General features: G+C 40.6%; 7 protein-coding genes across 24 annotated transcripts; 3 read left to right on the top strand and 4 right to left on the bottom strand.

The window, feature by feature from the left end:
- Positions 1 to 91: 91 nt before the first annotated feature.
- On the bottom strand, positions 92 to 1,668 carry AT-HSFA7B (winged-helix DNA-binding transcription factor family protein; the record flags this gene model as incomplete). The annotated part of the gene is made up of 2 exons (NM_116200.2): positions 1,176 to 1,668; positions 92 to 679 (listed from the first exon to the last, which is right to left on the bottom strand). The coding sequence occupies exons 1-2, from the start codon at positions 1,434 to 1,436 to the stop codon at positions 92 to 94; spliced, it is 849 nt and encodes a 282-aa protein (NP_191894.1). The 5' UTR covers positions 1,437 to 1,668.
- Positions 1,669 to 2,449: 781 nt separating this feature from the next.
- Positions 2,450 to 9,276, top strand: AT3G63340 (kinase superfamily protein; the record flags this gene model as incomplete). Of its 12 annotated transcripts, none has more annotated exons than NM_001340206.1 (21): positions 2,450 to 3,202; positions 3,272 to 3,536; positions 3,620 to 3,725; positions 3,812 to 3,953; positions 4,053 to 4,314; positions 4,425 to 4,789; positions 4,924 to 5,000; positions 5,195 to 5,336; positions 5,487 to 5,643; positions 6,060 to 6,243; positions 6,565 to 6,963; positions 7,083 to 7,140; positions 7,235 to 7,322; positions 7,466 to 7,540; positions 7,635 to 7,718; positions 7,794 to 7,937; positions 8,038 to 8,113; positions 8,328 to 8,410; positions 8,502 to 8,556; positions 8,658 to 8,738; positions 8,957 to 9,276. In NM_001340206.1, 20 exons carry the CDS (start codon positions 2,905 to 2,907, stop codon positions 8,721 to 8,723), a joined length of 3,126 nt encoding a protein of 1,041 aa, NP_001326270.1. The 12 variants fall into 12 exon arrangements, with proteins under 12 accessions (NP_001326270.1, NP_567145.2, NP_001326271.1 ...); NM_116199.5 differs by having other exon boundaries at positions 8,945 to 9,276; NM_001340209.1 differs by having other exon boundaries at positions 2,478 to 3,202; positions 8,502 to 8,525; positions 8,945 to 9,276.
- A 34-nt stretch (positions 9,277 to 9,310) lies between these two features.
- AT3G63320 (Protein phosphatase 2C family protein) lies at positions 9,311 to 11,556 on the top strand (the record flags this gene model as incomplete). 2 transcript variants are annotated; one of them, NM_001340200.1, is made up of 8 exons in its annotated part: positions 9,311 to 9,812; positions 9,892 to 9,985; positions 10,066 to 10,207; positions 10,312 to 10,573; positions 10,673 to 11,022; positions 11,108 to 11,175; positions 11,265 to 11,363; positions 11,478 to 11,556. In NM_001340200.1, the coding sequence occupies 7 exons, from the start codon at positions 9,682 to 9,684 to the stop codon at positions 11,322 to 11,324; spliced, it is 1,107 nt and encodes a 368-aa protein (NP_001326161.1). The 2 variants fall into 2 exon arrangements, with proteins under 2 accessions (NP_001326161.1, NP_191891.1); NM_116197.1 differs by lacking the exons at positions 11,108 to 11,175; positions 11,265 to 11,363; positions 11,478 to 11,556 and having other exon boundaries at positions 9,348 to 9,521; positions 9,607 to 9,812; positions 10,673 to 11,066.
- Positions 11,557 to 11,865: 309 nt separating this feature from the next.
- Positions 11,866 to 13,186, top strand: BIL4 (Bax inhibitor-1 family protein). The gene is made up of 4 exons (NM_116196.3): positions 11,866 to 12,262; positions 12,340 to 12,453; positions 12,525 to 12,682; positions 12,760 to 13,186. Exons 1-4 carry the CDS (start codon positions 12,022 to 12,024, stop codon positions 12,964 to 12,966), a joined length of 720 nt encoding a protein of 239 aa, NP_191890.1. The 5' UTR covers positions 11,866 to 12,021; the 3' UTR covers positions 12,967 to 13,186.
- FKD1 (FORKED 1) lies at positions 13,062 to 15,916 on the bottom strand. 2 transcript variants are annotated; one of them, NM_116195.3, is made up of 6 exons: positions 15,518 to 15,916; positions 15,309 to 15,434; positions 14,119 to 14,563; positions 13,810 to 14,043; positions 13,621 to 13,728; positions 13,062 to 13,508 (listed from the first exon to the last, which is right to left on the bottom strand). In NM_116195.3, exons 1-6 carry the CDS (start codon positions 15,869 to 15,871, stop codon positions 13,279 to 13,281), a joined length of 1,497 nt encoding a protein of 498 aa, NP_191889.2. In that variant the 5' UTR covers positions 15,872 to 15,916; the 3' UTR covers positions 13,062 to 13,278. The 2 variants fall into 2 exon arrangements, with proteins under 2 accessions (NP_191889.2, NP_001319826.1); NM_001340199.1 differs by having other exon boundaries at positions 14,119 to 14,777; positions 15,309 to 15,916.
- Positions 15,917 to 17,365: 1,449 nt separating this feature from the next.
- On the bottom strand, positions 17,366 to 19,300 carry AT3G63290 (2-oxoglutarate (2OG) and Fe(II)-dependent oxygenase superfamily protein). Of its 2 annotated transcripts, NM_116194.4 has the most exons (2): positions 18,955 to 19,300; positions 17,470 to 18,819 (listed from the first exon to the last, which is right to left on the bottom strand). In NM_116194.4, exons 1-2 carry the CDS (start codon positions 19,189 to 19,191, stop codon positions 17,845 to 17,847), a joined length of 1,212 nt encoding a protein of 403 aa, NP_191888.2. In that variant the 5' UTR covers positions 19,192 to 19,300; the 3' UTR covers positions 17,470 to 17,844. The 2 variants fall into 2 exon arrangements, with proteins under 2 accessions (NP_974484.1, NP_191888.2); NM_202755.1 differs by having other exon boundaries at positions 17,366 to 19,220.
- A 13-nt stretch (positions 19,301 to 19,313) lies between these two features.
- On the bottom strand, positions 19,314 to 22,928 carry NEK4 (NIMA-related kinase 4). 4 transcript variants are annotated; one of them, NM_116193.5, is made up of 16 exons: positions 22,827 to 22,928; positions 22,646 to 22,722; positions 22,237 to 22,360; positions 22,071 to 22,137; positions 21,894 to 21,959; positions 21,757 to 21,803; positions 21,623 to 21,668; positions 21,456 to 21,536; positions 21,325 to 21,367; positions 21,203 to 21,252; positions 21,053 to 21,134; positions 20,914 to 20,963; positions 20,766 to 20,839; positions 20,635 to 20,686; positions 20,151 to 20,549; positions 19,314 to 20,066 (listed from the first exon to the last, which is right to left on the bottom strand). In NM_116193.5, the coding sequence occupies exons 3-16, from the start codon at positions 22,320 to 22,322 to the stop codon at positions 19,542 to 19,544; spliced, it is 1,668 nt and encodes a 555-aa protein (NP_191887.2). In that variant the 5' UTR covers positions 22,323 to 22,360; positions 22,646 to 22,722; positions 22,827 to 22,928; the 3' UTR covers positions 19,314 to 19,541. The 4 variants fall into 4 exon arrangements, with proteins under 4 accessions (NP_191887.2, NP_001326587.1, NP_001326588.1 ...); NM_001340197.1 differs by having other exon boundaries at positions 19,330 to 20,066; positions 22,237 to 22,322; positions 22,827 to 22,925; NM_001340198.1 differs by lacking the exons at positions 22,646 to 22,722; positions 22,827 to 22,928 and adding an exon at positions 22,456 to 22,593 and having other exon boundaries at positions 19,358 to 20,066.
- Between the last annotated feature and the right edge of the window lie 95 nt (positions 22,929 to 23,023).

The following is a 23,023-nucleotide window of genomic DNA, read 5'->3' as shown; positions in this document are numbered from 1 at the left end:
ACACATAGTTCATTTTGTTGGTTCTCAGTCTTCATTAGCTTTGATTGATCGATACTTGTACTTTTCTTTTTCGGACATGAACCCATAAAACCTAATCTTGCTTCACATTCGCCTCTTCTTCGTCGGAGTTTTCATTGTTCATGAGTAACTCTTCCCAAAACCCGTCGTCAAGCTCCCTCTCCACACCATCAGTCCGTTGCCGTCCATATCCTTGCATCTCAAGCGCCAGAGCCTCCAGCTCCGACAGGTGCTCCACCTCTTCCATTTTGATCAAGCCAGCCTGATCAATCATCGCGGCCTCCTCTCGGTCTCTCTTCTGCTCGAAAATCTGCTGCAGAAGGGAAGGATTCTCCACCGCACGCCTCAAGAAGGACATCATATGCCTCTGTTTCTTCTCTGCTCCATTAATCCTCTGCTCCATGGCTTGGACGTAGCCTCTCGCTCTTTGCTCCTCCTGTCTGAGCGTCGAGATCTCCATCATTAGGACATGCCTCTCTTCTCGGAGCTGCGGAAGCTCGACGCCTGGGTCATGAGCCTCGGGCTGAGACTGAGAGTAGTTAAGCGAAGGAGGGGAAGAAGAGGAGGTTCGTCGCTTGATGCTTTTGAGAAGGTCCCTCTGACCCATCAAGAAACCTTCATTCATAAACTCCCATCTCTCTGCCTCGATCTTTCTGAATCCCTGCAGATAAATAAGTAATCGAATATCATAATATAAGTTTTTTTTTGGTTTGCGACGTAAACATGTTATATATAACAGACGAAGAACCTGCCACTCTACTGCGCTGTAAAAGGAAAGCAACATTATCTTCAATTTTATATTTTGTTGGATGGAATAATTGAATATTTTATTGCAGGTTGATATGGATAAAAGTTTCCAGAACTTTTTTATTTTGTTATAAATAAAGGTTTCCAGAACTTGCGAAGAAACTTCTTCTCTTTCACTACTAGCTAGCTTGTTTCACCAGCCATTATTATTATTGAGCATAATTACTTAGTACTAAACTATCCAGTGAACAAGTAATTCACAAATAGACACATTGTTTAACCTTTTGCAGTAATTAAAGGCCGAAGGCATTGTTGAGTTCCTCCAAGACATAAGATTAAGGGAACACTATAGTGAAAAAAAAAACAAAAAATACAGTAAGGTCGTTTAGTGGAGAAACAGAGATACTCACATAAGTGTTAAGTTGTCTGACAAAGCTGGAGAAGTTGTTGTGCTTGAAGTATAGAGGCAGAATAGTGGCCGAGAAGGAATGTGGATCCCACACGACAAAACTGATGCCTCCCCTGTTCCAAGACACAATGTGGTTTGTGTTTGGATCACCAACCATCTCGAACGTCTTTGTTAGAAAAGGAGAAGGCCCTGCTTCCTGCAATCCCTCCATAGGCACCGGCGGTGGCATTGACCGTGCTCTGGAGCTTGACGACGGGTCCATCTTGTTAGCAATGCTAATGCTAGAAGTCTAATGATCTATGATTGGATTTTTCGTAAATTATAATCCAAGGAAGGAAACGATGCATTTGGGGTTCCTGTATTGGAGAAGACCAAAACAGCACAGAACCAAAAGAAGAAAGAGCGGGAAGTGTATTTTTTCTTTAAAACAGAGTACTCTGCTTTTGCTGGTGGTTAGTTACTTAGTTTATGGCAGTTGGGGCAGGAAATGTGGCGAAGACAATGGCCACGTAGGTGACTTAAATCCATATATATATATAGCGGGGAGCTGGTGATCCTTAAAATTCTTTTAGTCACCAAGTGGAGTTCGAACTTTCTAGAGCTATTTACCAGAGGGAGGAAGGGTGCATATCTTCTTAGAAAGTTCCGGAACTTATACTTTTGAGGAGATTAAGGTAAAATCGTATGTGGTGGATCCCATGATTTACATATCGAAGTAATATATATTGAAACCAGGTATACAAAAAGTTGACCACCTCACCGGACCGGTCGGGACTACGTGGCATCAATCGGATAGCTTTAATGTAGTAAAGTGACGACTGACGAGTAAAACTAGCTACAAAGGTAAAAAAAAGAAGAAAAGAAATAGTAGTAGCTTTGAGGTCTTGGTAAATAGAAAAGACGATATACACACAAGTGATTGGCACATTTGGATTTTTCCAAGAAGGAGTAGATTCCAAAGTTTCCTTTCGGATGTGGGAAAGAAGTTAAGTTAACACGTCACAAAAGGTAAAAAATTGCCACGTCGTATTTTGGTTGTCTCGTGGAGTGTGCTTGCGAACATGGTGACCATGTGGCCGCTTTACACCTCTCGATGCAAACTCTTTGGATTATGCTGTATTATCATGTTATTGTTAGGAGAAGAACAAGTACTACAAACCGCAACAGAACATTCCAAGCCTCATCACACTAGTCATCCAATTTGGTAACAAACTTACTGCCACGTAGTCCTAGTGGGCTGGGCTTTTAAAGAGGCCTTTTCCCCTTCGATCATATTTACTAAACCCGAAATTAAAAGGCCCAAAAGAAACCCTTTGGATGAAGTCAAAGGTTCTCGACTTCTTTCTTCTTCCTCTTCTTCTTCGTTTTCAGGCGGGTGGAGGAGCTCAGAGCCTTCCAGAGGTAACCAACCTTTTATTACCGACAAGATTCTGCCACACAATTATTACATATTTTTGTTCCCATGAAGCAATTGTTCCTTTCAAGCATGTTTACGAGCAAAAGAGTGAAAGGGTAGCTTGATTTTTGTCTACTCTAGCTTCATTTTCTGGCGATCTTTACTTGAGATTTAAACATTTTGCTCTCGGATTGATAATAAAGAAGAATTTGGAATATCAGTAGGTTTGGTTAGGACTCTCGGATTCTGTTGTCGGTTAGATATTTGTTTTGTTTAATCCCTAGATTTAGCAGAGAAATCCCTCAAATCTCACACAATCCATGTAAGGAAGAAGATGACCTCCAGTATCAAATCAAGTCTGCTAAATCTAGGGCTCCTTATTATATTTTTCGTCTTCTTCTTCCTGGTGATTAACTGTCGAGGGGAATCTTCTACGTGTTTGGCGGTTTACAAACAAGGCGGAGCTCCAGCTGTGTTTCAATCACCCAAATGCCCTCGTTGGATTCTCCAGAATTGGGGTTCTCCTACTCATAGTGGAGCTGGTCGTTGCCATACCGCAGCTATTCAAGGTCGGAGGAACTACCAAGAGGATCGTCTTCTCTGTGCTCTTGATCTTCGCATTCCATTTCCCGGTATGGAAAATTTCTATCTTGTATCTATGTGCTAGCTGTGGAGGGAATACTGATGGCCTCGTCTCACAGGCAAGACTGGAACACCAAAGGATGTTTTGGTTGGAATTGCAGCAGTCTTTGACGGACATAATGGTGCAGAAGCCAGTGACATGGCTTCAAAACTTTTATTGGATTACTTTGCTTTGCATATCAACTTTCTCTTGGACGCTACATTTTCTGCTATGACGAGGAAGTTGATTGGACGATTCCCAACTAAAGGAGACCACAGTGTCATTTTGCACGGCGTAAGTCGGGATGAAATCATGCATCTATACAACCTGGATTTTCAAATGCAGTTGAGTGCCTTTTCATTTTATTTCTCTTTCGTTTATCAAGTCGTCATTTTCGCTTCATTGCAGTGTCCCAATTTTCTTGCAGGTTTCGAGACTCATTGCCACTTCATTTTGATGATTCTCTCCCCTTGGATATTATGAAGGAAGCATTGCTGAGAGCGATCCATGACATTGATGTCACATTTACTAAGGTATAGTGGATATCTTCTATACACTCCGTCGAGCGTTGTTACTATCATGATAAGGATATAACCAGCTACACTTTGTTTTTCTCCAGGAAGCATCAAACAGAAAGCTGAATTCAGGTTCAACGGCTACAATTGCACTTATTGCAGATGGTCAACTAATGGTTGCTAGTATCGGTGACTCAAAAGCACTTCTCTGTTCTGAAAAATTTGAGACTCTGGAAGAAGCTAGAGGTTTAGCAACATCTGTTTCTAAAATCAAGCTGCCTAACAAAAAGCCAGTGTTGTATTTATTTATAAACAGTTTGTTGCAATGGTGTTTGTTTATTGCAGCTACTTTGGTGAAGTTGTACAGAGAGCGAAGACGCAATCGGGGCTCTTCACCATCAAGGTTCTCTGACTTTAAACTGGAACATGGCAATGGACTACTGCGTTTCATTGCCAAAGAATTGACAAAGGACCATCACCCAAATAGAGAGGATGAAAAGATTCGTGTTGAAGCTGCAGGAGGTTATGTCACTGAGTGGGCCGGTGTGCCACGAGTGAATGGCCAGCTGACTGTCTCCCGTGCAATTGGTGACCTTACTTATAGAAGGTAGGCCTTCCTTGTTGTATGTTAGTGTCTCTCTGTGCATCTGAACATGATTAATGCTGAACTCGTTTACATTTTGAGAGATAAAGTGTGAGTTTTGATATCTCTTTCAGTTATGGTGTCATCTCTGCACCTGAGGTGATGGACTGGCAGCCTCTAGTGGCTAATGACAGCTTCCTGGTAGTGTCATCTGATGGCATCTTTGAGAAGTTGGAGGTGCAAGAAGTATGTGATCTTTTGTGGGAAGTAAACAATCAAACTAGCTCTGGAGCAGGAGTGCCTTCATACTGCTCAATTTCTTTGGCAGACTGCTTGGTTAATACTGCCTTTGAGAAGGGAAGCATGGACAATATGGCTGCTGTTGTTGTCCCTCTAAAATCGAATCTAGTTACTCAGCTCCAACGGAAGGAGCAGAGTATGAATGACAACAAAGACAAGATTGCTTCAGCACTACCCTGTAGCAACTGTACGCTTCCACGTGAGTTTCTCTGGTTGCAATCAAATTCCCTAACATCCTGTGATGAAATGTAGGGTTTTGAAGCTTCATTGACAATCGTTCATACAATTTCATGTGCTAATCAAGTTTTTTCTTTTTCTTTTTCTTTTCAGCAGTGCCTAATGATATAAATTTGGGTCCATTGCAATTGAAACAGGCTCAGCCACTTGGAACCATGTTTAACAGGTTATTGGTATGCCCCAGTTGACACAATCTCACTATTCCCATATTCCCAGATTAAGCTTATGACTTACACCATTGCTTTTGAATTGCAAGAATGAGGGGGTGGTCAGCTCTAATTTTTCTTATCAACCGTTACAAAATTTTGCATCATTGACCTGAAAAATCTTACAACTTACATGATCTGGGCCATGCTTCTTTTGCTAGGTAGAGGTTAAAAACGGAAGTTTTTGCCGCTTTTATATGTCAGAGAACCTTATTGGGGCATCTCAAGGGCAAATGAACAATTTGAACGGTTACATGGGTGACTTACCTCAGGTTCTACCTGCATCTGCCGAGCAATTCCCTGGTAAATGAAAAATTTCACAGTGGAATCCTCTTTTATGTCAGAAGCCTTATTGTTGTTGATTTTGGTTCCAATGAACTAGCGTTTAGTCATAATCAAATCTCTGATTTTCCCCCTTTTTTTGTGCGTCTGAATTTTTTTCCGATGAAAAAGGCTGGTGTTTACCTTCTGGAACGGCTACCAACGAGAATCAAGATCAGTGCATCAATCCTGATAGTTTTGCTACTTTCCTTGGATTACTTGAATCTGTACCCTTACATGGGTTTGGTGCTAAGAACGGGACGGATGAGATTCCATTTCCTGACTCAAGGTGCCTATTTCTTTTTCTTGATCAGTTATTTCATTTCCGGAATCAAGTGTCTTCTTCTTTTCCTTTGGTATTGATAATTTTTCCCCCTCTTTTGTATCATCGTTGGTGGTTGCGATCCTTTTACATGATCTTAGGTAGTCATGTGCTTAGCAACCTATGCCAAATGCTTTGTTCTTTCATGCTGGGGGGTTTTCTTCAGTGCACTTGGCTATATAGTCAAATGACATTGTTTTGCGCGTTTCATGTCTTCTTGTTACCTTTTGGTTAGATGGTTTCAGTGCACTTGGCTCTTGTTGTGAAATGATTGTTTATCATTATTATCTCCATATTATGGAAACAGTTGTTTCAAATTAGGATAAACAAATTCTTTTAAATTGGCTGATAAAATTGTATAATAATACCATGTGATTGTTTAGCTATGTGCTGAAGAAAAAATTTGGGCGTGGTGCATTTGGTGAAGTATGGTTGGCATTTCACTGGGATTGCTATCAAGGAAATAACGCTACTAGTTCGATCAATGAAGATGAGAATACATCAAAAAATGGTGTTCATAATGATACTGATGGTCCTAATAACTCCTTCATTTTGAAGCGGATAATGGTATGTGTTCTTTTTGGGATTTTCTCAAATTTCCCTTGAAAAATGATATGTGTCTGCAACTTTCTCTGGCTTTGTATGTTTAGAGTGATGGTAAGAAGTGTATCTATGTTTCTTTGGTTTGGGGCTGGCAATAGTTCTCATGTGTTCATTGCTTATAATAAAATTTGTTTCAAATTGAGTGGTTCTTGCACAAATAGAATATTCATTACAAGAGTTTGTTCTCTGTTCGTTATGTCATCTTTTCGACCTATATAAGGACATGTAGATGCAAGCCCTTCTAAAATTTAATTTCGTCATTGTACCATTATTTTTCCTAAACAGGTCGAGAGAGGACCAACCGTCTATTTAAGTGGTCTAAGGGAGAAGCATTTTGGTGAACTGTTTCTAAATGCATATAATGTAAGTGAGAGTTCTTCTGCAACGCAAGCGTCAAGTTCTCAAGCAGCGTCATCAGAATTGGGTCTCTCTGAAGAGGGTTTGAAACATATAGCTAGATACATAGAGTATTTTGAATCTCGATATAATGACATATGGCTTGTGTTTCACCACGAGGGTGTATCTTTATCAAAGCTGATGTACACTGTGGAAGAAGCAGAGATTAGCTCTGAAAAGGCTGAAGAGGCAAGTCACGGGCAGATACTTCGTCCGTCAAAGTGGTGGACCTGGCTGAAGACGACAGAATCAGGAAAAGAAGAAATGCGGAGAATAATATGGCAATTGGTATGTGCTTAGGAATCTGAGAATTTTCTGATTTCCTTCCTTTGTTTGACAGATGCATCGTAGGAATCTAATTCTATTTGTACTTACTATATTCCCTAATGCTTTATTCTTCTTTTCAGTTGCTAGGTTTAAAGGCATGCCATGATCGCAATATTACTCACAGAGATATAAAACCCGGTAAGAAACTTTTTGATATTTATGATAGTTCATATAGTGTACAGTCTGTGACAGATGATTATTCTCACGGAAATTAATTTACAATGTTCCTAAGAGAATATGGTGATATGCCTTGAAGACATCAAGTCAGGCAGATGCTTAAAGGGTGTACCAAATGGGGATCAAAACTTCAAAACTAATATGTACTTAAATTACATTTCAGTTGTCTAGTTTATTCATTTTGCTCCATGTATTTCTACACTTCTGTAGCACTCAATTCTTTTGGTCCTCCACTTATGTAATTTCTTGTTTCCTGGTACCTTCTGGTCTTGTAATCACTGTCTAGGCGCATCATCGACTTTGGCAGTGCACTTGATGAGTATACAATAAAACACTTATATGGGTCAACAGGACCGTCAAGGTATTTCCTTTTCTTTGTATGTTTTTTTGAAAATTTACCTAATCCGGTTTGTGAGTCCTGATCATCATAAGAATTTGGATTATCTTGAATTCAGAGCAGAACAAACTCATGATTATGCACCACCCGAAGCCATTCTGAACAGCAGCTGGCACCATGGGCCAACCAGTTTGACATTGAAGTATGAGAGATCCTGCTCTTTTTAATGCAACTGCCTCGCCAAATATAAATACGAAACCACCTTTTTTTCTTGCAGATACGACATGTGGAGTGTTGGGGTTGTGATGTTAGAGATGATTTTAGGATCACCCAATGTTTTTGAGATTAGTTCTGTTACACGTGCCCTTTTGGATCAACATATCAGAGGTTGGAGTGAAAACTTTAAAGAGCTTGCATACAAGTAAGTTTAACTTAGGAGTAAATCATTTCGTTTTGAAATTGACCACCACGACACTCTCTGGACAACTATTTATCTGTTCAAATTTCAATTTCGGTGACAGGCTTCGATCCTTAATGGAGATGTGCATCCTAATCCCAGGTAGCTCTTTAAAACATGGTGGCGCCAGCTCAAAGCAGGTAGAGGACAGTTCGTTCTTTTAACTTACAATGGTTATTAAAAACGTAGGTTATTAAAAACGTATGTTTTATTTGACCAGTATCAAAAAGTCAATTTGAAATGAGATTATGTTTATGAGATATTCTTGTTAAGCACATTCAGTTTTTTTTTTTTTTTTGGGGTCTCATAGCGATCCATGCATATTTAATCGAATATATCCTGTGATGTATGTAGGGTGGAATTTCACTTGCGTCATGGAAATGCTCTGAAGAATTTTTTGCAGAACAGATAAAGAGCAGAGACCCACTGAAGATTGGGTGGGTCTGATGATTCCTTTACTTGATGGTGTTTTTAAAATGTTGACAAGAATTTGTTACAAAGCCAATGTGCATATGGTGGAAAATGCAGGTTTCCAAATGTTTGGGCATTAAGGTTGGTGAGGGGTCTATTACAATGGTACCCTGTGAGATCCTCTGTCTTTTCTCCCTTAAACCTTATATAGCATAGTTGTGAGAAATTGGAATTGGCGTGTTGACACGTATAGATTATATTGTGGGAGTGCAGGAGGACAGAGTAACCGTAGATGAGGCTCTGCAGCACCCTTATTTCCAGCCCCCTCCCAGCTCCTAAGAGTAGAGAAGAAGAGTAAGTCATTTTATCATCTAGTAACTAAACTCCTTTCTACATTTTAACTAACTATGAGTTTACTTAGAAGATCGAAAATGACATATTGACAAACAATAGTATGTAATGTTTGAATATAAAATAATATCAGAGTTCACACAAACGGAAATTATAATAAGTCAAACTCTAGTATGTAATGTTTGAATATAAAATAATATGAGCTACAGTGGATTATGTAGGAACAAGGTTAAAACGAGCAAGGGAAGATTCTGAACTTGCAGAGACATCAAAGGGAAGCAGGTAGCCATCCAATCCAAGGTTGTGGACGATTTTATAAATAGCCTCTTGTCTTTTCCTTGTAAATAAAGTTACCTCAAGATGTCTTCTTTTTTTTTTTCTTATTAGTCACATTTTGTAACTAATTTGTTGTCCATAATTGTTGTAAATTAAGTCCTAAAATTCGGTTGGTAAATAAATAAGCGTGGTAGAAAATACGAGTTGTTTTTTCTTCTTAACGGAAGATGATATCGGTTGTGAAAGATGTTGAAATTTTGGTATCTTTATTTATCGTTGTAGTTAGTATTAACAACGTTGCCGCGGAATCTTCAACCTGTTTGAGTATTTACAAATATGGTGGAGCTCCGGCAGTTTTCCGATCTCCCAATTGCCCTCTCTGGAATCTCCAGAATCGCCGATCCTTCTCCTCCCCCGCCAGTCGTTGCCATACGGCGGCGATTCAAGGGCGGAGGAAATACCAGGAGGATCGTCTTCTCTGTGCCCTTGATCTTCGCATTCCCTTTCCCGGTATGCATCGTTGCCTTGGGATCGCCAAAGAGAATCAACTGTTTTTTTTTTATTCCCCAAGATAAGATGATTCGCAGGCAAGAAGACTGGAACACCAAAGGATGTTTTGGTTGGAATCGCAGCTGTCTTTGACGGCCACAGTGGTTCAGAAGCCAGTGAGATGGCTTCACAACTTTTGTTGGATTATTTTGCTCTCCACATTTACTTTCTCCTGGACGCAACATTTTCTAAGGAGCTCACTGGAAAGCTACCAAATTCACTCATGCATCTATACGACCTCGATTCCCAAAGGTAGTCCTCGTGACATAGAATGTTGTTCTTCTCACGAGATATGATTTTGCAACCCTGTCCCACTCACTTTTTTACACAGGTTCCAAGATTCATTGCCGCTCAATTTTCACTTGGATATTCTGAAAGAAGCCTTGCTCAGAGCTATCTACGACATTGATGCAACATTTACTAAGGTGTGGTGCATGGCCTTCTACTCTATCATTTGGACCGTTGTTTTTTCAGTAGCGTGATTAGACTCTGTTGTTTAATGCAGGAAGCATCTACTCGAAAGTTGGATTCAGGTTCAACGGCCACAATTGCACTTATCGCAGATGGTCAACTACTGGTTGCTAGCATCGGTGATTCTAAGGCACTTTTGTGTTCTGAAAGATATGAGACTCCTGAAGAGGCTAAAGGTTCCCGCAGCATCCCTTTTTAGACTATAACCAACCTTGTGAAGCCACTAAGAGTATAGGGGAATGAATGAACGTTTTGTTCTTTTGGTGTTTGCTTATTGCAGCTACTTTAATAAAGTTGTACAGAGAGCGTAAGCGCAATCAAGACTCTTCCCCATCAAGGTTCTCTGATTTAAAGCTGGAACATCGCACTGGACTCATGCGTTTTATTGCCAAAGAATTGACAAAGGACCATCACCCAGATAGAGAGGATGAAATGCTCCGAGTGAAAGCTGCAGGAGGTTATGTCACCAAGTGGGCCGGTGTGCCAAGGGTGAATGGTCAGCTGGCTGTCTCCCGTTCGATTGGTGACCTTACTTATAGAAGGTTGGCACTGCTGGTTGTATCCTAGAATCTCTCTGGAACACGATTCTAGCTGGTTTACACTATGAGAAGTTGAAATGTGAGTTTTGATATCTCTTTCAGTTACGGTGTCATCTCTGCACCTGAGGTGATGGACTGGCAGCCTCTAGTGGCTAATGACAGCTACTTGGTAGTGTCATCTGATGGTATCTTTGAGAAGTTAGAGGTGCAAGATGCATGCGATCGCCTGTGGGAAGTAAAGAATCAAACTAGCTTTGGAGCAGGAGTGCCTTCATATTGCTCAATATCTTTGGCAGACTGCTTGGTTAATACTGCCTTTGAGAAGGGAAGTATGGATAATATGGCTGCAGTCGTGGTTCCTCTAAAATCCAATCTAGATTGGGAGAGCCAACCAAAAGAGCAATCTGTGGGTCCTTCGGGATTCAAGATGAAGAATACATATGCACTGCCATGTGAGTTTCTCTCATCACAACCCAACTTATTCCGTATGGGATGAAGAGTGATCTTTCATTTCTAAATATATCTGTTTTTCAACAGATGGAACTTTTAATCCATTGCAATTGAAGCAGACTCAACCACTTTCAACCATGTTTAACGAGTTATTGGTATGTTCCCACCAAGACATTACCATACAAATGCCCAAGGAAAGTGTACAAGTACTTTATAATAAAATGAGTCAACCTTGGTATTGTAGGTTGAAGAAGAAAACAGCAGCTATTATAAACTTAATGGTACCTTTGCATCATATGGGTGACTTACTTACTGGTAGCCTCTTCCGAGTCATTATTCTCTGGTAAGTGAAGTGACTGACTAGTATCACCTCGTTGCAATCTTGTTTAATGTTTTATCTTTTTCTTTCTGGTTCTGTATACTGCACTAACATTCAATCACAACTCATACCTTGTAGGTGCAACTAATTTTTCAACAAGGACCAATTTTTGTGTATTCTGTTTTCTACCATCTAATTCGTTAGTTTTTGGTCTAGCCATAATTGTTTTGTTTGTAAATTGAAAATTGGAACAAAGTATAAGAACAATTATAATAATTCAAAGTACAAGTGGGTGTGTATATGTGGACGAAAAATGTGAAGAAAGTTGTTGAAATGGTTTTTAATTGGCACAATCATTTGTGGCAAAATCCAACCAATGATGTGAAAAATAAATCAAATCCAATGGAAATGGGCTGTAGAAATGAGTGCATCATTAACGTTGTTTCTCCTCTTCAGAGGCCGGCCCACTGAATAATCTTAATTCCAGGTGTCAAGATCGGAGCCGTCTGATTATATTATTTAATTGCGGGACGTATCGGGAAGGTTCTTCTCTTGGCCGCCTCTCTCGGAGTCTATTACTTCTTCTTCTTCTTCAAGGAGGAATCGGGATCGTCCTCACATCTCATTCGCATTTTGCTGAAGACTTCTCACCGGCGTTGACAAAAAAAAACGAATCCGGAAGATGTGGAATCAGAAGCATGATTTGGAGTCGGCTCAGACGCCTCTCTACCCGATGATGTCGGAGAGCCCGGAGCTCCGATGGTCTTTCATCCGCAAGGTCTATTCCATCATCTCCATCCAGCTGCTCGTTACAATCGCCGTCGCTGCCACCGTCGTTAAGGTTCATTCTATTTCTGTATTCTTCACCACCACCACCGCCGGCTTCGCTCTCTACATACTTCTTATATTGACTCCATTGATCGGTACGGTACTCCTTGGATTCTATCTCTCCATCATCTCCGGCTCTTTGATCTGCTTTCTCGTTTTTGTGTGTGTGCAGTTATGTGTCCTTTGTATTACTATCACCAGAAGCACCCTGTGAACTATCTGTTACTCGGGATTTTCACCGTCGCTCTTGCCTTTGCGGTTGGCTTGACCTGCGCCTTTACAAGCGGTATGTATGATCCAGTTGAACGATTCTGTTTTCTCCTTATTCTTTCCCTAACGTGTTTTGTTTGATTACAGGGAAGGTGATTCTGGAATCTGTGATTTTGACCGCTGTTGTGGTCATATCCCTCACTCTATACACTTTCTGGGCGGCCAAAAGAGGCCATGACTTCAACTTCCTCGGACCTTTCTTGTTCGGTGCTGTCATTGTCCTCATGGTGTTTTCCTTCATCCAGGTATCAATATCGCTCACAAGGCTTCAATGTTCTCTTCTTCCACAATAAGAGCTTAAATACTATCTTTATTGCTGCAGATTCTCTTCCCTTTAGGAAAGATCTCTGTGATGATCTATGGTTGTTTGGCATCCATCATCTTCTGTGGCTACATTGTATATGATACCGACAACTTGATCAAGAGGCACTCCTATGACGAGTACATCTGGGCTGCTGTTTCTCTTTATTTGGATGTCATTAATCTCTTCCTATCTCTCCTCACTCTCTTAAGGGCTGTTGATAGTTAGGCAGTCTTGTCTCTTTCAGATTGCTCTTAAGACTGTGCCATTGTTATCTAGTTCATATGTTCAAATTCTTTTGTCTGCAAAAGGAAATTTGGGTTGTAAAGAAATGTTGATCACTGCTTGTAACATGATAGGAGAATCCAATACATTTGTACTTGTGAAGGTTGTTGTTAGCTTTAGAAGTCATCTCTGTTCACTCAATTGAATAAAAGGATATTACAAAAGGGAATGTCTTCTACTCCATTATGTTTAAACCTATTCTTATCATAAGCAGTTCGTTCTACAAAGCATCTACTTCTTTCCTAGCTTATGTTGTTAAGGTGCCATCCATTTGGACATGGAACTTTTCTGCTTCTTCTCAGCAGCAATGGCAAGTAGCCTGGATACGCCCTGAGTCCATATCTCGTATTCCCTTTGGTTTCTGCACTCAAATTCAATGACCCTCTTTGTTTCTGTCTTTAAGCCAAAGTAGTGATGCTTGTCTCCGTTGAAAAGATCTCTGCCAGCCCATGCAGGTATATCCTTTCTCACTTCAAGCACCATATCTGCAACACAAGTCCAAATCAAAGACTATTATGACTTGTATTATCTATCTAGCTTTACTTTAAAAGCCAGGCTAGTGTAAGAGATGAAATGTTTGTGCTGAGAAGAACCTACGTTTCTTCTTCTTTGTGAAGGTCCCTCCAACGTGTTTACTTTTCATTTTCAGCACAGCTTGGCCTGCTTTGTTGATGTAGACAGAGACAATCTTCCAGTGGAGTTCACCTGCTTTCAAAATTCAAGGTCAGCGACCCTTGCTTTTTACTTGGCTTACAAATCATTTATACGGGTGTAGCTTTGGAGTACCTCCACGAGTTCGTTTGAGGAGCTCAGTGCCTTTAGCTAGTAATTCCTGGTTACAGACGCCAAGGAAGTCTTCCCCAGCCACAGGTAATTCTCCACTAAAGCTGCTATCACTATGCTTTGTGTCAACCTGTCCACACAACGCTGAACTTGCCCCTTTCTCGGCTGGCAATACTGCAGCTATGTTCCATACTTCCTTAAGCGCTCTTGCCTTGAGTGTAGCTGCTCCTCGCAGAGCTGCAAAAGAAAAGGGGGTGAATTCAGGTATGGAATCTCTACAGAAGTAAGGGTGACTACGTTTTAATGCAGTACCTGTTGCAGCAGCTGCAGTAAGGGTGACAATATCGTCATGGGACTTAACATTCACGGCAGAGCTCACCACGGATGTCAAATGATCCCTATCTGCTCCCATGATTTCTGCAGCCTCCACACACTGAGCAGCCACCAGAGCAGCCGCTGAAGCCATGGCCATATCGATTCTGGCCATCTGCTCGTTCTTACCAGGGGAAGAAGCTGCTGTGGCTGCTGCTACAGCTGCCACAGCAGATGCAACCGCTGCAACAGAAACAGCTGCGTGAACCTGTGCATTCTGAGTCCTAGTCTCTTCTTTCTTCTTTTCCTTACGGTCCTTGAGCCACCTACCAACTGTCTTTGGACCGGTTCCAGCCATGGGGGTATTGCTCCCATTTCCGGTGGTACCACGGCTGCCTCCTGTGCCGGAGAAGAGAGGATGTATGGTGTTGTGGGTGCGAAAATACTGCATTAGGATTGGTTTATTAGATAGGCTGACTTAATGAAAAATCCAACAAGTTGATGGCATTATATTGGACTACAAAAAGCAAATAAAGGATTAATGAACTGCTTGGAAATGGAGGTAAAGTGACTGCTCGCTCTAAAAGCATTTACCGATAACTTTCTTAAAATGAGCCAACCAAAGAGGAGCTCTAGGCGTTACCGTAACATTCCTATTCCTGTGTCCAACCAATTATGTCTTTAATCTTTTATGAACTCCAATTCATCAAGTAAATGCAGTAGAGACAGAGCATTCAATGGAAGAAAAAAAAGAAAACATTGAAACTGCATTACTATCAATCTATCGCTTTAATGATCGCCGACCAGCTTTATAAGTCCCAAGACCCAGAAGGCTAAACCTTGCAGCACTTCCTTAAAATTATGTATGGCAACGACCCAATTTAAGGAGACCTTCTACCAACTAAAGATTGGTCATATGAATGAACAAGAAACAAAAAAAAACAATGTAGTTTTTTTGTGGGTGAAATGAATGAGAGAGGTTAAAGTAAACAAACACAGGTTGTAAAGTGGAGAGTCAAAGTCAAATCTGTTTCTGTCTGCTGCCTCTGCTTTTCTTTTGACTCATAATTTTTGTTTACTTTGCTAACAAACTCTAAAGTATGGCGGAGACTTACGTTCTAAGAAAAAGGATAAACCAAGGATAAACCTAGGAAGGAAGGATTAGAGAGATAGTATAAGGGAAGAAGTACCTTGATGACGTCGTCGAATTCATCGGAAGGGGAGATAGGAGGACTGTCTGTCTCCGTAAAAGAACCGCCGCCGTTGAGTGGGCCGCTGCTGTGTGATAGCCTCCCCGACGTTAACGGTGACACCTCCTTCATTTTTCAAAACAGAATAAACTCATCATCAAGATACAAAAACAGAGTGTGTCGGTCGGTCCATAACTATGTAACCGTACCGATTGAGACATTATGCGCTCAAGAACAAGCTGTGAAGTGGCCGAGGCAGCGAACGAGAACTGGCTACTAACACTAGTACTGTTCTCCGGCGGACATTCTTCTTTCTCAGGGTTTAGCGTTTCTTCCGGTATCGGAGTGTTAATGGATGAGGGAGGCCTGTTGGTGGCTGAAGCTGATTTGGCGGTGTGGAGAGCTCTGGAGACTTCCAAGGCAGAGACACTCCAGGATCTAGACAAGAACTCCATTGGGCCTCGTGGGCTTTCCGGTAGTTGAGTACTACTACCGCCTGAAGAAAATATCTCCGGCCGGCGAGAGCTGTTGATTGGGTTCGGTCGTCTGAGTTCTCTCTCCATCCTTTCTCTCTCTCTGTAATTAACTTTGCTTCGACTTCAGAGCTTGACTAGGAAACTTATGTGTGTGTATATATATAGATAGACAAAGTAACGTTTAGGTATTTCACCTTTTCTTTTTCTTTTAAAGAAATATGTGATTATATTTCGATGAGAGTAGGAGTGAGTAGTACTACTCTTGACATAATATATAGTCGTTGCATAAATAATGGATTACTACTATACAAAACAAAGACGTCGCTTTTCAATAATAAGGCCGCATCTTTGCCAATCCCATTTTTTATTACACATAAATATTACTTTAGATGTATGTATCAACGAGTCTTGAGAAAAAGGAGGGAATCAAGTCATCCTTGTATTTGCCTTTTCTTAATTTAATCAGAAACATTAGGATAGCTTGACTAGTCAGTCATAGGTTATCAGACATTTATGTTTCAATTGACCAAAAAAGAAAGGAAAAGAAGGTTGAATTTGCGTTTAGAGTGTCTTGTTTAAACCAATCAAACAACTTGGTTTATTGTTGTGGATCATGGTTAAACTAACGGATTAGGTGCTGAAATTTGGTGTGAGAAAATGGGAGGAAGAGAAAGATGAGAATAAAGGAATGAAACGACTGTGTATGATGATCAGTCAGTCTCTTAATTTGGTCCCTTCTGCTTCGGTTTTGAAACACAAAGCTGCGACCTTTGCGTACATTCACACATGCTGCTGCCTTGGCGTGCTTTCCCTTACGTCACCTTCTTCTCTCTGTCTCTTTTCCACTTCAATGACACAAAACTTGGCAATTAGTTTATTCATCCATCCAAGGTTTTCTTCAGGCTACACAATCAAAACTTCTGATCTTCTTTCATCTTTGTACAAATTAACATGATTGTTGATCTATATTCTTTGGTACTAGAGCATTTTGATATATATAAAAACGCATATATAAGATATTTCAAAATCTCATCATGTGTATCTATATTAAATTTATTTGCACTTTGGAAACTATAGGTGGGTGACCACTGAATAAAGATACATCCTTTATTCCCTTTTGCTCTGTCTAATTTTTAGGGATACCCACATTTTCCATTCTTTATAACCAATCCCTTAGAAAAATACTAGTCATTTTGTCTCTCTGATTATTCCTTTGCCTTGCAATCATTGTTCTTGTTTGGACGTTTTGTATTTTATACTACCAATTAAAAATTGAATGTATCTGCCACTTTGAATGATGAACCCTCTTTTCCATTTTATTGTTTCTTTAAACTACTTTTAGTTTTTAGGTACCATCTTCTTTTGCTTTTGATTTGCTTACAATAGACACCTACATACCTACACCATATCCGTTTCTATTCTTAGATTAGGGTTTTGAAACCGAGGTCACTTTCGATGCAAAAAGCACCTCTTTAGGTCAAAGCAAGCATCTTCGAAGGGACAAAGTTTGAAACTTTGTTTTGAATTCACAAAAGAAAAGACTTGCGAGCTAAACCCTGTTGTCGGTTTGATCTACACGTACAAAAAACCATTCATGAAAAAAAACTATAAATCAAAAGTGTCAAAGAAAAGATGATTGATTCCCTAAAGGAATCAATCTGTGTGTAGGGAGAGAGGCAGCTTTTACTTTAATAACACCACTTTTGTCTTAATGCGACGCTTGAAAGCAAACAAAGAGATGTAAGTTTGGAACAGCAACAGGGGAGACACAACAGGAACATAAACTGAGTCACAGAGAGAGACTAAAGAAGAGCAACCACAACCAAAAAGCATGTTTGAAAGGGAGAGCTTTTGACTGTGAAAACGATGTAACAGCTTTCACTGTTGTTTTGGCTCCAACATCGAAGTACACATAACGAATCCCAACTCTCCCTTTAATCTAATCTCTTTTACAACTAACCCTCTTGGCTCATTCCTCTTGCCTTCCACTACTCATTACCTAAAGATTATTTTGAATTTAACTACCTAAAGATTAGACAAGCTATTAACCTGGGGCACGGCTATCTATTAGATTGCAAACCATTCCCTCCGTAGTACTGCTTTGTCGTTTCACGTGAAAACTCGGCAAAAGTCATCCCATCCCTTAACCGAGACGATAGAGGTGGAACAATATTCTGTAAATCTGGTCTAGGGACGACCTCATCCGACCTTAGATGTTCCATTGTATATTCTGAGACTGAGAAAGTTTGGCTCCACTTTGGGTGCAAGAAGACAACAAATGTCTCACGGCTTACGTGATCCAGCTTCTCTGGTTTGCACACACAGTGAAGGGTCGACCGTAGCTTCCCTTTGGACAAAATATCAGCAGATTCTCCGATTTGGACCAAAAAACTGTCTTGTGGAGTCTTGACCATGTAGAACTTGTTCTTGCTGGGATGATAGATCTGCAGGTAAGAATGGCTGCTCATCAAACTGAATTCCTGATAGGAATACGGCGATAGAAACATAGGATCCGTGAGAACAGTAAAGATGCCATAATCGTAATGCCACTGCTGCCACAGATTGAAGTGACTCCCACTCAAACCAGCTCCATTTCTACGGTTCAGCTCTTGCTCAGCAGCGTTCTGGACTCTCCTCTTGCTTGATACTCGGTTACCAGATTGGTTTCTCCTCTGGGATTCTCTGAGAGCATATTTATCAGCAGCGGAGTGGTAATGTATGAGACGTCCTTTGGCTGTGCAAGAATCCAGTAAGCTCTCCTCCAGCAAGCCTCCGCCAATCTCCCTGTCGCATAGACGAGCTATGGACAAGCCCAACTCCCTCATGCAGAACCCGAGTTCTTTAAAAGCACCACCAAGATTTGTGAAAGCATCATCATCATCCTCCTGCAAGTCCAGTTTTGATCCAGCCTCATCGAACCACAGCTTTCCCAGTGAGGATTTATAAGTTGTTCTTTCATAATTGAGCTGCATTGCAAAAGAGGAGACATCTCGTTCTGGATTCTTGAGAGGAACGTCGCTACCCAAGTGGTGCTCCTTTTGGCAGTAAACACACCGAATCAGTAACACTCATGAACCAACTAACACTACTCAAAGTTTCAATCTTGAGAACAAAGCACCAGATATACAACTTGGATTAATGGAAATCTTGAAAAATTGCCGGGGGGTTACCATGAGAATGAGTTTCCGCTTGTCCGGATCGAGCAGAGCCAGCTTCCGAGCCATAGGAAGGAGTTTACGGCGGAGAAAGGCGGAGCCAAGAACGCCGGTGATACAAAGGAGACCAGGACCGGTGGGGCCAAGAGCGTCCATCACATTTTTCGAGATCCATTGAGAGCGATTACGAGAGGACAAAAGAAGATCCGAGAACGACAGTTGATAGGGCTCAAGAATCTCTGTTTCTGCCATTTCTTCTCTCTTCACAAGCAAAGCTCCTTTCACTATCACAGTGATAGTATCACTTTCTCCCGATTTCCTCGTTCTTCGCTAAATTCTCTCACAAAGTTTGTTTATTGATAAGAAGAACCCCGCTTTTTTCTCAACCTCTACGAAACGACCCAAACATTTTCCACCAAATTCAAAATGTCCAAACAAATCCACTAACGAATTGGCCCAACAAGGCCCAAACTGCAAGCTTTCGGATAAACATTTAAGCAATGAGAACCGAATGCGTCGTCGTTTTTATTTATATACAAACCACACAGGACAAAAGCAAGCCAAGAGAAGAAGAGATAGAGCGTTTGTTATGGTTGCTTCATCTACACGGAAGCTTCTTTGAAGCTCTTGGTCAACCAGATGGCCGTCTCCCTCGAAGACACCCTCTCGGCTCCAAAGGGTTTAAGCAGAACCCCGAGCTCATCGTACCGTTCCTGCTGCAAAAGCTTTGCACTGAACTCCAGCAGTCCCTCCAGAGCCTCCGCACGCTGCTGATACGATGACGTGTCGAACCTTCTCTGTTTTACCTCCGAAACTGACCTTTTCTGTACAGTACACTTGTCCTTTGTGATCGAACCGTTGGAATTGTCCTCACCATGAGGCGGACAAGGAGGAGAAGAAAAAGAGTGCCTAGCTACTTCTCTTCTTGACGCTGTCTCTCTGTTTTGGTTTTGGAAGATATCTTCAGGGAATTCAGCGATCTTGTCGAATCTTGGAGTGTTTACAGAAACATCCGGTGAATTTAGGGAACAAAGAGCTGTAATATCTGATTCATAAGTGTAAGGATTTTCCACGACCAACGGCAGAGATACTCTCCTTCTCCTCTCTGTAGGATTCGATACCTTCATCTGTACACAGCACAGAACATATATAGTCAGATCACTCCCTGATTGTATCTCAAATACATAAAGCTTTAAGTTTTTCTTCCTTACTAGTTCATGTTTAAAAACAGTACGCTGCGTGCTTGCTTTAGCTGAGGTCCCAGCCACTCTTGGTGTTCTGGCTGCACCTGATTGCTTCTTGGCTTCCTCTTGCCGTTGAGGAACAATTTCTTCTCTGACGACTCCCACAGTTACTTCTGACACTTTTCTTCCATTAAACATTGGTGTAGGAGATGCTTTTCCTGAAGAAGAAACAGAACCTGCTTCTGTATCAGAGACACTCGGATTCAATCTCCTGTCGTTGCTGAATGATGAACGCCTTCTTTCCTTCAATGTAGCGTCCCTCTCAGAAAATTGGAGTGGAAAAGTGCTTCTTCTGGGGCTCTCTAGCTTCATATAAACCATACTGATGTAAGGCTGAAGATGAGGATGGTTAAGCAGCTCGTTAGCCTGCAGCGAGTTAACAACAATGCTTAGTTCAACCACAAACGGATTACTTATCATCAAAAGCAAATAAGCATTATAGGAACCATACGCTTGGCCTGAGTTCAGGATTTTTCCTCAACATGCTTTTAATAAGGCCTCGGCTGCAGATAAGGGAGGAAAAGAGGTTGGTACAGCAACGCCGGTTAATGTTGTTAACAGAGGAAATGATTTCAGGCTTACAATGAGCCGGAATACATGGCGGGAATAGGATCCATTATCAACTTGTGTATTTTGGTGATCAGTGTCTGCACATCCTGCAATCAAGATTTCACATTTTACATTATGTGTTTTAATGCCAAAATCAAAAACCAACTGTAAGGATACTTACGGAAGCTTTGAAAGGAGGTTTATGAGCAGCCATTTCATACATGCAGCATCCTGTTTTCCATGATGATCCATGAAACGGTAGTCACAAGGTGAACAAGTGTAGGAGTAAAATATCAAAGAAGAATGTATTGTTGTTATACCCAACGACCAAATGTCTGACTTTGATCCGTAAGGTATGTCAGCAAGAAGCTCAGGACACATGTAGCTTGGAGTTCCAACAACCTATAAACACACTGACTTATAATAACAGTGTCACAAAATTTAAATTAGTTTCATTGTACAGAACTTACAGAGGATGTAAGGTCATCAGAAGTTAGAATCTTAGCGAGTCCAAAGTCACCTGAGACCGAAATTGTGGATGCGTTAGTAACTGACAAAAAGGCTTAAAGATACATGAATCTACAAAACATACCAAGCCGTATGTCTTGCTCTTTTGTCAAGAATATGTTAGAACACTGAAAAGACATTTAGATGTTAATTTAGATGCTTGGAACATAAAAAGGAACAAAATTCTGAAAATTGATAGTGAGGTTACATGTTTACCTTGACATCGCGGTGAAGAATATGGTTGGAGTGAAGATAATCGAGGGCCATTAATAGTTGGACAAGCCATTGGCATAATTTCTGCATCATTTAGTAGTTATTTGTTCAAATATTAGATCCAGTGATAGATTGTAAGAAGTGAAGGGATGGGTGAGAGTGAGACAAACCTCCTCAGGAAAATGAACACCACATGCTCTTTTGATGGTATCTGTCCTGCAATATTCAAAATGAAAATAAGAGCCAATTTCTTCAAACTAAACACAACTTGTCTGTAGTTGAAAATGGGCAAAAACCAATTTACATGTCCCCGCCTTGGCAATATCCAATAACAATGCACACATAGCAACCCTGGGAAACAAGAGAGATGATGAGTATTGACTATTGAGTAGAGTAAGGAGGCAGAAGAAGAATGAGCAAAAGGAGATGAGAAGGAGAGACCTTTTCAACCCATGAATCTTTGTACTCGACAACAAATGGATTGCGGACAGTAGAAATGAGCTCCATCTGAAACATGAAGGGGAGGGAGGTCCAAACTCATCATCATCATCTTAATCCAACACCACCAACTAATTTCATTTGGTCCAATAAGAAAAAAAAAGAAAAACAAGAACAAACCTCCTGATGAGCTGATCGTCGAGCCCTATCAGACTGGCGGGCGAGACGAATCTTTTTCAAAACGTATCTGTAAATGGTGAAGATGAATAGAGCAAATGGAATCACCAGAGAAGCAACAAGAGAGAAGCAAAAGCAGAGAATGAATGAATGAGAGAGAATAGAATACTTCTTGCGTTCTTGTTTGTGTCTAACAAGAAGAGCAGAGCCAAAGGACCCTTTCCCGATCTGCTCCAAGACTTCATACCGCTCCATCTGACAAACACACTTGCTTGAAATTTCAGCAGAAACGTCTTCAAAACAAAAACCATATAACAAAACAAGTCTTAATAAATTATAATTTTTTCTTAAAAAAGAAAAGAGTATACATGGAGAAACTGCTACATACAGAGATGAGGCAATCCAATCAGTGTCAAGTCATGCACCAGATTAAAGATTAAAACAAATAAAGGGTAGCTTTCAGCGAGATTTATGATTGCTTTCATCAAACAGTGAGAGTGAGTAATTTTCATAAACAGCGAAAAAGTGGGAACCAGCTCCCGCAATCATCATGATGCACAAAATTAATTAAAATATACCTCTGTACGAAGGCTCTTGGAGGGAGGAGCTTCAATCGTACCGACACCGTGGTGAAGAGAATCAAACTACTAATACACTATTTGTATTATATCACCAAAAATGGAAACTTTATCAAAAGATAAAATCATTTTCTTAAGGCCAAAAAGCAAAGACTATAAGAAGAAGGAAAAAGAAGCAGACCAGACGATTCGTCCGAGAGCGGCAAAAGAACAATTTCCCGTCTACGATTCGCCTTCCTTTTTTTCTTAAATTTCAAATTAGTAGTATGAGATTTTCCTTGCTCAATTCCTATTTTAGATATATATATATATATATATATATATATATATATATATATATATATATATATATAAAGATGAAAAAAAAAAAGATATATA

The sequence above is a fragment of the Arabidopsis thaliana genome, chromosome 3, assembly GCF_000001735.4.
Source record: "Arabidopsis thaliana chromosome 3, partial sequence".
Lineage (NCBI taxonomy): Eukaryota > Viridiplantae > Streptophyta > Magnoliopsida > Brassicales > Brassicaceae > Arabidopsis > Arabidopsis thaliana.
This window is presented reverse-complemented; position numbering and strand designations above follow the sequence as displayed.

Bases quoted from the DNA above. Each gene is read 5' to 3' on its own strand.
- AT3G63290 (NM_116194.4), bottom strand. From the start codon at position 19,191: ATGGCAGAAACAGAGATTCTTGAGCCCTATCAACTGTCGTTCTCGGAT. The intron at 18,820-18,954 runs GTAACCCCCCGG...TACTGCCAAAAG, and splicing joins AGCGGAAACTCATTCTCATG to GAGCACCACTTGGGTAGCGA.
- BIL4 (NM_116196.3), top strand. From the start codon at position 12,022: ATGTGGAATCAGAAGCATGATTTGGAGTCGGCTCAGACGCCTCTCTAC. The intron at 12,263-12,339 runs GTACGGTACTCC...GTGTGTGTGCAG, and splicing joins TATATTGACTCCATTGATCG to TTATGTGTCCTTTGTATTAC. The intron at 12,454-12,524 runs GTATGTATGATC...GTTTGATTACAG, and splicing joins GACCTGCGCCTTTACAAGCG to GGAAGGTGATTCTGGAATCT.
- NEK4 (NM_001340198.1), bottom strand. From the start codon at position 22,579: ATGAAAATTACTCACTCTCACTGTTTGATGAAAGCAATCATAAATCTC. The intron at 21,804-21,893 runs GTCTCTCCTTCT...CTTGTTTCCCAG, and splicing joins AAGATTCATGGGTTGAAAAG to GGTTGCTATGTGTGCATTGT. The intron at 21,537-21,622 runs GTTTGTCTCACT...TAAATGATGCAG, and splicing joins GTGTTCATTTTCCTGAGGAG to AAATTATGCCAATGGCTTGT.
- FKD1 (NM_116195.3), bottom strand. From the start codon at position 15,871: ATGGAGAGAGAACTCAGACGACCGAACCCAATCAACAGCTCTCGCCGG. The intron at 15,435-15,517 runs GTACGGTTACAT...TGAAAAATGAAG, and splicing joins AGCGCATAATGTCTCAATCG to GAGGTGTCACCGTTAACGTC. The intron at 13,729-13,809 runs GTACTCCAAAGC...TTTTGAAAGCAG, and splicing joins CCTCAAACGAACTCGTGGAG to GTGAACTCCACTGGAAGATT.